The sequence below is a fragment of the Phyllobates terribilis genome, unplaced genomic scaffold (assembly GCF_046119375.1).
Source record: "Phyllobates terribilis strain yellow unplaced genomic scaffold, ASM4611937v1 Scaffold_5__5_contigs__length_657084704, whole genome shotgun sequence".
Classification (NCBI taxonomy): domain Eukaryota; kingdom Metazoa; phylum Chordata; class Amphibia; order Anura; family Dendrobatidae; genus Phyllobates; species Phyllobates terribilis.
The window spans coordinates 404,462,258-404,475,794 of NW_027362765.1; the positions used below are offsets into that span (position 1 = coordinate 404,462,258).

The window sequence follows — 13,537 nt, forward strand, 5'->3', positions numbered from 1 at the left end:
GACTAACAAGATGAGATTTACATATAGAAAAGAGGAGGCCGTATCTCAGGAACGGAGAAGCACAGGAACAAAAGATTCAGGAGAACATCGTATTTATGCCAGATATTTGTGGCATGTCTTTAAGTATAAGAAGAAGTCACAAGGATCATGTTAGGTAATGGGCCAGGAGATGACTTAGGGTTGCAGAAGACAAGATCAGGACAGGACTAATACATGTATATTCACAATCCAAGCCTAGTCGGGAAGTTTGGATCAAGCACAAAAAATCTACAGAAGACGAAGAGGAAAAAAACACCAGGGAACTTGCCAACAGGTCTGATAACCAAAGCGTTGGAACTACTGAAATGGCTCCTTATTTCAAGGTTGTTGAGGCTGAGGTCACACCGAACAGAGAAGAGTCATGGTAGCTCATGCCGGCCTTCTGTGCTTCGCATCTAGAGACAAAACACGTGATTATTTCAGCTCTTCCTCTTTGTAGTTATTATTAAAAGTGTCCTGCAGACACCCAAGCACCATTCTGTCCTGGTTTACTTATGCAGACATAGTTATTTCTAAGCTCCTCTCCTTTCTTTTCTTATGCTAGATTACAACAGCCATAACTGAGGACTAAGCTAATTCAACTTACTGATTAGTTGTGTTATCATGTTCTCACCCATATGTCATTTTTTAAAGTTGATCATACTTTCTAAAAAAAACAAAATACCCTAAAACTTTTAACATATTGTTTTATACATTTTTTATTCTAGATGGCGCTAGGAAATGGAAATTGTAAAATGGAAGAGATGCTGGTAAAGAGCCCTGTGGGGGAGATTCAGATATCGGGCTGTCAACTGGGGATACATGATATTAAACTGCTGAATTTTGATGCCCCTGAATCAGGGTAAGGTTTTACTTTTTTACTGTGGTGTTTTTAAGCTTATGTGCACTTTCTGGTTACTGATATCTTTTGCCTATTTACCAAATGATCTCCAACACTGATTAGATCCAGATGCATTCATTCCTGTCTTTAAAGCACAGTTCACACCATGGTGACTGCTTATATTTATTTGTTTATTTTACTCCCTTATATAGCACCATTAATTCCACAGCACTTTACAGACATCATCATCACTGTCCCCATTGGGGCTCACAATCTATATTCCCTATCAGTATGTGTTTGGAATGTGGGAGGAAACCGGAGAACCCAGAGGAAACCCACACAAACATGGGAGAACATACAAACTCCTTGCAGATGTTGTCCTTGGTGGGATTTGAACCCAGAACCCAGAGCTGCAAAGTAACAGTACTAACCCTTCTGCACCAGCTCTCCACCACGTGTTGCCCATATGATTTTTATAGTGGCCTAGTCTAAACCGTGCACCTTTTTCCAGGTGCTTGAATGTTCAGTGACAGATATCGGTCTTTTAACTTCTTAGATGCCATGGTCACCAGCAACTAAGGCATCTATGTGGTATCAGAGGAGATAGCTCCTTCTACATGTACTGGGAGCAAAAAATAATTTTTGCAATTTTGTTACCCTTAAAGGGGTTTTCCAGAGAGGTAAAATGTTATTGTAATGACCATACCTTCATAAACTATGAGGATAACATGAATAGTTCTGTTTTCCACCATCACACTACCTGTAATTTTATGTGACACTGCAGCTGCTCCTCACTGCTCCCTCTCCCTTATGGGATGTTACATCACACATCGGGGGCGTGGTCGGTCCCCTGCTAGTAGCAGCAGCCAGCTCCTGAAACTATCTAATTGTATGTGGTCCGATATTGGGGACGTGATCTTCTCTTTGCTAGTAGCAACCTACCCCCTGATACTATCTACTTGTATGTGGCTCAATATTGGGGGCGCGATGTGGACATGGCCTGCCCCCTGCTAGTAGCGGTCTGTCCCTTTATACTATCTGCTTATATGTGGTCCAATATTATCAGGGGGCTGGCCATGCCCACATCACGCCCCTAATATCGGACCATATGCAAGCAGATAGTATCAGGAGCTGACCAAGCCCCCTGATGTGTGACATAACATCCCATAAGGAGGGGGAGCAGTGAGGAGCAGCTGCAGCGTCACACAAAATTACAGGTAGTGTGAGGGTGGGACACAGCACTATTTATGTTATCGTAATAGTTTATGAAGGTATGACCATTATAATATTTTTTTATATCCCCAGAGTACCCCTTTAACAAATGTTGCACTGCTTGGCTTTTAACTGCACTTTGTCTCCCAGTGCATTCAACTTTGATGTGGTCTGTTTTAATAAATCAGTTGATAGATGCTAAAAAAATAAAAAAGAGTTCTAAACTCTTCCACTGGACTGTCAGAACGAGCTTACTGACAGATTCTCAATTAACTCATTCTGTTGGCAGCAATAGATGCCATCATAGGTGCAACACAGAGGCTATAGAAGGAAAATGGTGCCATTTTTTTTAGTTAAACCCAATCAAAAAAAATAATTTTCAGGTAAGTAAGAAAAAAAATAGTTCCTAAAGATGGACAACTATTAAGGCTGTGTGCCAGTGATGATTTTTTCGTGAGTTTTTGACTCGGTGTATTTTTTCTGTGTCAAAAACGCAGCATCTTTGAGTTCCAGCAAAGTGGATGGGATTTATAGGAATCTCATGCTCACTGTGCTTCTTTTTTTTTTTTTTTTACTCAGTGAAAACTGACCTGCGGTGTGAATTTCAAATTCGCAGCATGTCAATTTCTCTTACAGCTGCTCTGAGTTTTAGGTGTCGATTTTTCCCATAGACTTACATTAGATGCCGGAAAATCCACAGGGAAAAAACATACACGCGTCCTTAGTGCGTTTCCGCATTGGAAACTCCTCAAGAACGCTTGTAATCTGCATATGACTGTATCAATAAACCGCAGCGTCAAAAAAGCCTTCAAAACGCAATGAAAAAACGGAAGGAACCTAATTTACATAATAGGTGCAGAAATGGTGCCGAAAATCTTCAACATCAAAAACTCACCAAAAGCTCATCTTGGGAACGTCGCCGCATGGGGCAAATTCTTTTATTAAAAGTACCTTGATTGTGCAGTAATAAAAAAAGATAAAAATTTCTATAAATTTAATATCGTTGTACAGTTATAAATGTGTCATGTAAACACCATTGTATGCCCTCCAAAAATAATGATGTAAAAAAAAAAAATACTACTCATCCTGGAAGAAGTTTTCATACAGCTGTGCAAAAATTGTAGCTCTTGGTATGCAACAATGAAAAAATTGGAAAAAAAATTGCTTTGGCATACAGGTCTAAATTAGATTGTCACTTGTGGAGGGGTTTAAGAAAATGTGGAGGGGTTTAAGAAAATTTCAGGATGCCATGTACTTATTTATTTGTTTTTTAAATCTATCTTTATTGTTTAAGAAATGCATTATTTTCTGATACAGAGCTTCAAATCTCCACTTATAGTGAAATGATAGAATTGTGGCAGCTTGCACGCTCCACTAGGGGAAGCCGGGGTACTGCATACTATTCTTGTGTATAATTATCATGTACACACATTGTATTTATTTTGTATTATTCTTATTAGTTCTGTGTAGAAACAAATGAAAGCTCATGTTCTGCATGAGAAAAATTCTGCTCTACCTGCTATCACTTTAGAAAAAAAATCAGTTTCAAAGATGCACAAAAACACATTTTCCTTTCTCTGCCGGGTGCTGTTTTTGTTTGACACAAAACTGTTGTGGACATACGACCGCATCAGTCAATCGTTGTGCTGAATTTCTAAAATTACAGATTTATTGTAGGTCGTTGGGGTCCAGCCAGCCGTATTTCAAAATGCCCAGACTGACCATGGGTTTCCTAACTGGAACTTTCAGTCTTGTATATGATATTAGTCTGTACGTGTGGATCAGTTCACCTGTGGTTGGTTCGGGCATATATATATATATTGTCGTCTGGACGCAGCCTAAGAATAAAGTGGTGGGCTGTCACAGTTACCCTCAGACTATATTAGATATTATTTATTATTATTATTATTATTATTATATTTTAATTATTATTTTTTCGTTATTATTTAATTTTTTATTATTTCATACTTTTTTATTTTTTTATTATCATTATATTATATATATATATTTTTATTATATCTATCTATCCATCTATATATATATATATATATATATATATATATTTTTTTTTTTTTAATCATGTTAAATAATAATGAGGTATATTATTATTACTATTAGTATTATTATTTTATCTTATATATATTTTTTTCTTTTTTTTTTTTTACTTTTTTAGGATTTATTTTTTATTTTTCACATTGACATATTTCTTAATTTTTTTTTTTTGTGCAATAGCAAGACACTTCAACCCGTCTTACATATCTGCAAAATTTAAAAAAAAAAAAAAAGTTTTCTAAAATTTATTATGTTATTTTCTTTCAAGTATCAAGAGTAGAAGAGTGTTTCGGGTGCAGAACCTGAATGCACGAAGCCACACTTAGCATGCTAATCACCGGAGTTATAATTTTCAGGCTTTCTCCGTGTCAAAAGAAAAAAAAAAAAAAATGTGATGCTGGAGATCTCGAGCGTATTTCTTTGAATATATCAAAAGTTTCCGAGACAATATTGCTATAGTGAAAAAAAAAGATATAAATATATATATATATATATATGTGTGTGTGTGTACTTTTTTGTATGCCGGCTGGTGCCAGAGAACAGTCTTAGTTTTTCTCGTTGGCTCCAGCAGGTGAAGCGTTCAGAGTGTTCTCTCACAGCGTATCTTTTGTTTGGGACACAGGGGAGCCCCTCTTCAGCGCTCACAAATGAAAAGCTGCTAAGCCCTCCAGCCAGTGAAGCACGCATTCAGCTTGTTCCTCTACTGTTTTAAAAACACAGCCGATGCCAGTGTAACATTGTGTTTTATTGTTTGAAAGACAGATTTTTTTTTTTTCCCCACTCTTTTTTTCATTTTATTATTTTTTTTTCTTCTAGTCATATAACAGTTATTTTTGCCGTGCGTGTAAAATTAGTGTTTTTTTTTTTTTTCTTCAGTTACTTTTTATAATTGAATTTGAGCCTTTATTTTATGTAAAAAGTAACCGAAACTTGTTTTCTATTTGCAAATTAAGCTGGTTTTAATATTCTGCTAATTGTCTTTGGAAACAGTGGTATCTTCACTCCATTGTCAGACTTGTGACCTTACATTTTCAATGCAATCTTGAGTACAGTTTTAGGGTGCTGGACACAGAGTTTTTGCCATGAAAATCCACGTCAAAAAAACAAGTTTTAGGGCTTTTTTTCAATCATATTTTTTGTGTATGGAGCGTTTTTTTTTTCTGCTTCCACTGATTCAGTTATCAAATTTTAAGTGTTTTTTTATAAGCAGAAACACTTCATGAATCGATATGTTGTTTCTTTTTGACTTATATAAAGCGGTTCTTCATATCGATTGGCAAAAAAGGCCATGTGAAAAAAAGCCTTAGAAGTTAGTACTTACTTCTTCACACCCCTTTTTTCCCCTGAATTTTAAATGTTTGTTAAAAAAAATCACCATGAATTTCAAGTGTTTTTCTTCCTTAACATTTTGTATATGCATTTTTTTCTTCAAATCCTATAGTGGAAGCTTGTAGCAAAATTATCAGAAATAAGTGTCATAGTATGTGTGTATAAAAATCAAATGCTAACCAGGTTGGAAGTGCACTGGGGGTGAGTTAATGCACTGAATGTCTGCCTTCCAAGTGCATTGTCACACCCCCAATGCACTTCCAGATTGATTTGCTTTTGGGTTCTACACTAGATTTTACATGACTGGCTCAAAGAATCTCTATAAAAGAGGTAACAATTTTATTGGTGGACAAGTGGGTTTACGGCCATACTACTACTTCTTTATGCGAAAATGCATTGACAGGTTCCCTTTAATAGAACAGCCTGTTCCATTGGTGTTGGTTAATTAAAGACACAAATGGAGAAAATAATATCAAGCAGTTCAAAATTGGTATAAAGTATTTCCACTCGCTGTTTCATGTTCCTTTTATTTGTGAAATTTTGTAGACCGTTGTTCAAGCCTGAGGTTTCTTTAATAGGATATTCCCATCTAAAAATCTAAAACATTTATGGCCTTTGGATCCCATTTTTCCAACCTTTAAAATTTATGTTCCCAGGTGAAAAATATATGATCCCCATCGATCATGAGAACAGAGGGTCCCAAGGTCCCATGTGAGTGCTATCTGCATGAGTCCCATAGAGAGTGAATATAGCAGTGATCACGCACGTGTACTACCACTACCACTGACTTCTAGGATTGCTACCGCCTATAGGTGGCACTAGAGACCTTATTCTTTTCTTTCTTGAAGAGACTAATTTCATACCATGTTCCCAGGGATCATTGCATGACCTAGAAGTCTTCTTAAGCCAACTTGGAACTTTCATCAAGAAGAAATTGTACCCCCCCACCAGATCTACACCAAAGGCCTATCGCTCAACCAAAGAGTTTCCTATTTTAATCTGACGAGGGGCAAGAACCTTGAAACGGCTGTGTGCAAATGGAGGTCTTTTTTCTTTGGAGAAGGTTTTGGTTTGGCTTTATACCCTTAAGACATATAACAAAGCTCTTTAAAGGGTCAATATTAAATTCTAGGATTGCTCGCTCTAATTGGTGGCACTAGAGACCTCCTGTTCTCTATATCTTTAAAGAAGCTATTTGCATACTGCCAGCCTGTTCACACTGGGGACTCTTAAGACCCCCGTTCCTAGGATCTGTGGGAGTTCCACTGGTTGGACCCTATCAACTTGTCTTTCCCGGTAAATACATTTATTAAAGGGTTTATCCAAAACCGTTTTAAGGCTAATAGCAACTACCTACCAGTTTATTTTTTTTAATATCTACCAGTCTGTTGTGCCTAGCACAGATCCTTGCCGTCACAGACCGCTCCTGCCGGCGATTCAGCGGCTTTTGCTGATGTCACGTTGATGGAGCAGTGGCTAGTTTTCCACTCTGGTGACTGGGCTTACCTGTCGTTGTCATGCTGATTGACTGCTGGCTCCCTGTTGCACAACTGCGGGGAGCCAGCAGACACTTAGCATGACGTCGCCACTCACGTCCTGTTGACAGAGCAGCCCGGAAGAGGAAGAGCTTCTCTGTTGATGTTGAGCAGCTGAATGGCCAGCAGGAGCGTTCAATGACAGCCCTGTCCCAACGCCGGGTAGAACAAGCAGGTAGTCAACAATTACCCGCCTGTTTGTTTTTAAGCCCATAGTAAAATTAATAAGCCCTGGATAACCCCTTTAAGGGTTGAAGAAACAACATGTATATACTTTTTAATATAGATGGGAACTCTTTCCCCTCCCACTAACTTCAACATATAGTGATGCGGGGTACCACCACATGTTATATTTCAGGGCTCATGCATACACCCGTATAATGGATCCACTTTGTATAGATCTATATTAGGCTGCCAAAGTCTGGTATGAGCTCCGATACCGTACCGTTGTGTTACCCCAATTTTTTACAGATGCATATCTCATTATGGCGGACCTGAGTGACTGAAGGACGGTAATATGGATCCATAGGCTGTGCTCCCGTATAGGGGTCCTACACATGGCTTTACAGTATACCTGGTCACTATCTTAAAAATTTAGGTAAAATGTAAACTATGAATGGTTAGCTACAAATTGTAAATTCATTTCCATAGTGAGCGCAGGTTGTATTCAGACTGTTAGATACCTATTTAATTTTTTTCCCCTATTTATTAAAACTTTTCAAGCAGTAAAATATTTTACTTGTTAATGATTGATAGTGGGAAAAATTAATAACATAGATCTCAGGAACCTCCAAGATGTCTCCTTTTAACCATGCCGAAGCAGATTTCGTTCCTACTGTATGTAGTTTAATTTCTTTGATAGGGTTCAGTAAGCAAATGCAAATAGATTTAATGATTTGCATCAGTAGATCATTTCTCAGTTTAATATCCTGAGATATTTTGGTCAAGGACTTTTCCTTTTTGGTGGCTGGCAGTATTTCATATAATAAAAAAATATTAATGCTGGATACATTATGATACATTCAAACGAAATGATCTATTTTAACCATTTATTCATGGGAGTATTTTTCAAGGAGCTGTTTCTGTCAGTCTAGTGACAGTAAAAAAGGAATCTATCTTAAAAGAAAATGGAAGAACTCTTAAAAATGAATATGGAACAGTTATATTAATGCACTTTTAAGGAATAATCATTACGGTTTGGGGTTCTGACGTGAGATGATTGCCTGTAGGCCTCAAAAGTCCTGAGCCACAAAAAGGGTCTTTAAAAAGACAGAATGCAAATGCATTATTCTGTCAGAAATGAAAAATACTTGCTTCAAACAACTCTAGAGATAGCCGAAATATATATATAAAAAAAAAAAGCCAGCATGGTGGTTCACATCATAAGTACTTTTTTATTTTATTTTTTTCCTTAAGTGCTTTAGGAAAACTAGGATTTCGAGCGGGATGTAATAAAGTCTGTACAGTATGGTAAAGATTTGATTGATATTTAATAAATATAATAAAATACTTTTGGGGGAAATAAAAAAAAAAAAAAAAATAGATCCTAATGGAGAAACCAACTGGAAGTGGCTTCATCAGGTGCCACAAAGTCTTTTAAACTCTGGTGAACCCACCGAGGTTTTCAAGCAGAAGATGCTTCAGGAGACTGTTTTTTTTTTCTCGACGTGTCTTTTGTATCATTTTTTCAGTTGTTTCCTGAGCATTTTTCTGAATGCTTTGAAGTCAAGAAAATTGGAATAACAATAAGCTCAATAGGGTTTTTTCCCAAGTTACAGTGGGGAGACCAAAGTTAATGGTACTCACCTGTTAAGGTTGTGTGACCACAACCACCAAAAGACTCAAGGCTGCTGCAGACCCACCACTGAAAACAACTGAAATGGAATAAAAGGGTTAATTGTGCGCCACCAGTAGATCAAGGATGGAGGATAGACGCGGTATCCAGAAATTTGATTTATTTATCAACATGTTTCGAAGTTCAAAACGTCTTCATTAGGACATTGTGGTTTGTCCTGATGAAGAAGTTTTGAACTTCAAAACGCATTGACAAATAAATCGCACCTGTTCACCTCTTCTATCCTCCATCCTTGATCTACTGGTGGTGCAGAATTAACCCATTTATTCCATTTCAGTTGATTTCTGATGATTTGGCAGCTGGGTATTTTTTGAAGTTTTTTCTACGGTTCTTGTGACGTCTTTTTTGCAGTCATTTTTTTTCACTATAATGAAGAAAGAACTAGTGTGTTTTTTAAGCAAAAACAATGGCAAAACCCTCCAGAAGACATCCAGGCTTTTGATCTTTCCCATTGACTTGCATTATAAAACTTAGAGCGTCTTCGAAGAATTAAGGTCACTTCTTTTAACCACTTGGCAGTTTTGGAATCTGGAAGCACTTAAAAGACGTTCCAAAGCTTGAGCATGTTCCCAGCCAACCGTTTTTACATAGAAATGCAGATCTTCATTCTTTTGAGCGTTTTCTGATAGGTTTTTCACGCATTTTCTGCGGCAGAATCCACCTGAAAAAGATGTTATGTGCACATACACTAAGACTTTTAGAAGCCCAAAGATCTAGTTGTAAACCTATATAACTGTAGATATGTGATAACTTGCTGGAGCTAGAATGCACATTTAAGACACTCTACCATTCACTGTTTTTGGAGACCATGTGTGTTTAATATCTATAACTTATTCTAACATTTTACCTAGATTTTCATAAAAATTTACCTATTCTGGTGTTCAATAAGCGTTTCATCATTGGAACCCAAGATCTGGTAGTCATCGTCTATACTGTAGATAGGTGATTACTTGCTTTATCTGATATACGCCTTTAAGGTACTCCGTGAGTGATTTGTGTAATATCTATAACTTATTCTAATATTTTACCTAGATTTTCCTCTAAATTTCCCAGTTCTGATGTTCAATTGAAGTTTCAGCATTAGAACCCAAGATCTGGTAGTCATCATCTATACTGTAGATAGGTGATTACTTGCTTTATCTGATATACACTCTTAAGGTACTCCGTGAGTGATTTGTTTAATATCTCTAACTTATGCTAATATTTTACCTAGATTTTCCCCTAAATTTCCATGTCCTGATGTTCGGTTGAAGTTTTAGCAGCTGGACCACAAGATCTGGTAGTCATCATCTGTCCTGTCGATAGATGATAAACTTTTTTTAACCGGAATATAACTTTAAGGCAATTGTTTTTGGAGTTCATGGATGTATATGCTCATTAACCGTTACTTACTCTTATTATTTTCCCTGGATTTTCTTTTTTAATGTCCCTTGGATTTGATGAGTCTTATCTACCGCCCCAATAACCTCTTTATATCTTATTTTATACTGTATATAGAGAGTTTCAGATTTCTCTGTGTTATAATATAAGCTGAGCAAGGAAAAATCCTGCTATTAGCATACAATGGATCACTTATCATGGAGGTGACTTTTTTCTTCCTTATTTTTAATGTAAATAAGAGTGGCTGCGGAGACAGGCGCAGGTACTATTCCTTTGGTAGTCCGTTTAGAAGGCAGATGTGCTCAGTGATTTACTATGCATCACCTTAGCCATCATTCCCATAAGTATTAATTTTAACTCCACTAATAAGAAACTGAACAAAAGTGGAATTATGAGTTCAGTAGTGTTCTATGAAAGGTCAGTTGTTAAAAAGGCAGACTCTGACATTCTGAGAAAAAGGTGCCTTCATTAATCATCCTGATAGGATGGCGCTGGATATACTTGACCAATACCAGTAAACCTTACATCTTAATGTTCATACCAGGACTCTTTAATCTTTTGCACCCAAATAGTTCTTTTTTTGCCCTCATTCTGTTCTGTGTGTGATGCTAATCATGTATTTAGCACAGGAGAATGAACTGCATTTTATATATATTTATTTACTTATACATGTTATGTCATCACTTAGGTTGTTGGATATTTAATTTTAGATTTACGGCTAATATGGAGCAATAGGTATCAACCGCCTGGATTTTTTTTTTGCCTTCCTCTACATCAGCATAGTATGATTATAGTTTCGACTTGACGGGCTGGTGCCAATTTTTTTTTTTTTATTCCCAATGGTATCCTTATTTAAAAGTTATTTTGTGCTACATTTTATGTCTAGACTTGGTCATGTTCTACTGCTATTTTGGATAGTTTTATAGTTTGCACAAATATGTTAAGAAGTATCAAATTTTTACAAAAATTTTCAAAGGATTTTATGAGTCTTTAATATTGATGACCCTAGACAAGCCGACAATTGGCAAACAAGAATTCGTAAGAACTCTCCTTCCCAATTATTGGCCAGTGTATTCATGTCGGCAATCCCCTGATCAATGAGCAAAACACTTGTATTTTGGTTAACTGATTAGTTTATGCTGGCATCAAAATTATTGTTAGCAGATCGTCCAATGTTTAAATCGGTGATATGCTGTATAATACTCTATGGGGACAGATCAATTGTATTAATGATCATTCTGTTCCCGTCAGTATTTTTTTGCAAGTGTAAACAGGCCAGTGAACGAGTGCAGATCCACTTGTACATAGTGTAAGGGAACCTGTCACCAGATTCATGCTGCCCAAACCGTAACCAGAATGATTCTGAGCCTGGCTGAATAATTGCAGCCGTGAATGTTTTACTCTGAAACTTTCCTACATTTCAGATGAAACATAGTTTGAAGACCTCTCGAGCGACTTTAGGAAGGGACTAGTGATGAGCACAAGTTCTTGTTACTCTAGTTTGTCTAGGGTGCTTGGGTAAGCACTGAGTATCGCGGGTGCTCGAGTGAGATGTTCGATTCACCGCAGCCGCATGTTTCGCGGCTCTTAGACAGTCACAAAACATGCGAGGATTGCCTGTGTGTCATGCTAGGTAAGGGAAGGACCAAGTGTACGACAATAACTAGGGAAAGGGAGAGTGGAGACACCTAGGCAGATCTTACAACACCCTGACTCTCCTATCGTCCCTAAATAGGTTCCGCACCTATCGCCGAGCAGGATACCTAATCCCTCACTAACCCTAGAGCTAGACCCTAGGTAGGGAGGGGGAGGGGTGAGCACAAGTCAACCCCACTGCAGCTAAAGACAAACAAGGGTAACAGACAAGGGAAGACACTTAGCTTTGAGAAGACACCAGAGAGATCACGAAAAATATCCACCAAGGAACTCCAAGAAGAAACTAGCCAACTGCTAGAACTCTAGGCCTGAACAGAGGAAAATAGTTCTATCTCCAGCAACTCTCTGGAGACACTGAGGGTTTTTAAATATTAAGCAAGGGTGTGTCAATTAGCAGCAGAAGGTGAAGATCACCGCTGGGTCCTAGTGAGAGAAGGATACAACTACATTACAGAGATGAAAGGATCAAGAAGGTGTCTGCAAAGCCAAGCGCAGTGACCTTGTACAGCTGGATCCAGAACGACCCTCTGTCAAACCTGATACACCCTTGACACTGCGTTTGTGTCATGCAATCCCCGCTGTTTAGTATCTGCGAAAAAAACAGCCACGGGGACTCGAACATGTCACTCAAGCACCCGCGATACTCTGTGCATACTCAACCACCCTAGACAAACTCGAGTAACGAGCACTTGCTTTCATCATTAGAAGAGACATGACTAATGCGGCCTTGTTCCTGGCCGGCTTCTTCCTGCCCTACTAAAGTTGATTGATAGGTCTTTCCCTATGTACACACAAGGGAGAGACTTTTTAATCACGTTGAGTGCAGCGGGGATAAGCCGGTCAGGGACCAGCCAGTCAGGGACCTCACTGGACAAGTTAGATCTCCTCTTAAAGTCCCCAACTCACTTTTCAGACCGTTTACTCTGAAAAGCGTGGTTCGGGCAATATTTAGTGACCGGTTCCCTTTAACAAGCTACAAATGCACAATTAGACTAGGTCATCAATATCAGATTGAAGTGGGTCCAATCCTGGCACCTCCCCCATAGATCAGCGCCCAGGAAGTGGCACGGTTAAATACATTGCTTATTGGCTGCTGAATGGTTCTTCAAGTTGTCTCCAATTCACCTTTAAATAAAATGATATTTTACATAGTCAAGTGACAACTAAACTTAAACTTTGTGCAAATTATAAAGTTAATTGTTTTTTTCTTTTAAACAAAACTGCATTACAGGCGTTTAAAAACTTCTGAATGGAATTTATTAAGACTGGCATTCTAATTGATTCTAATTCTCATGGCATTCTAATTTATTAGAAGGTGCATGCCTCTTTATAAATTAGGCACATCTATAGCAGTCCATGCACCAGAAAATCAAATGGACAAAGATTTGAGAAATATTCATCATGTAAATTATACTACATTTGTTAGCCTTCTGTGACCATGCGCAAAATTTTGTTAAGACCCAACCACTTTAAAAAAAAAAAACGCACCATGAGGGTTTGGAAAATGGAAAATAATAAAAATTGTTCTACAAATATATCATGCGGCATTATTTGTGGCTTGTTTACGCAAGAATCATTCTGACAATTTCCAATTCATGTTCAGGTGTTCTTTGTTGACCCTTTGAGACCCACTATATTACTATATTGTGTAGAAGTAAT

At 37.7% G+C, this 13,537-nt stretch overlaps 1 protein-coding gene across 2 annotated transcripts in view; it reads left to right on the top strand.

Annotated features, from left to right (window-relative positions):
- The window catches only part of MGMT (O-6-methylguanine-DNA methyltransferase), a 508,938-nt gene that overhangs the window by 87,102 nt on the left and 408,299 nt on the right, over nt 1-13,537 (top strand). For both annotated transcript variants that reach the window (XM_073685066.1, XM_073685067.1), the window contains one exon: nt 747-880. In XM_073685066.1, the coding sequence (XP_073541167.1) occupies nt 747-880 (134 nt within the window). The remainder of the gene's footprint in view (nt 1-746; nt 881-13,537) is intronic.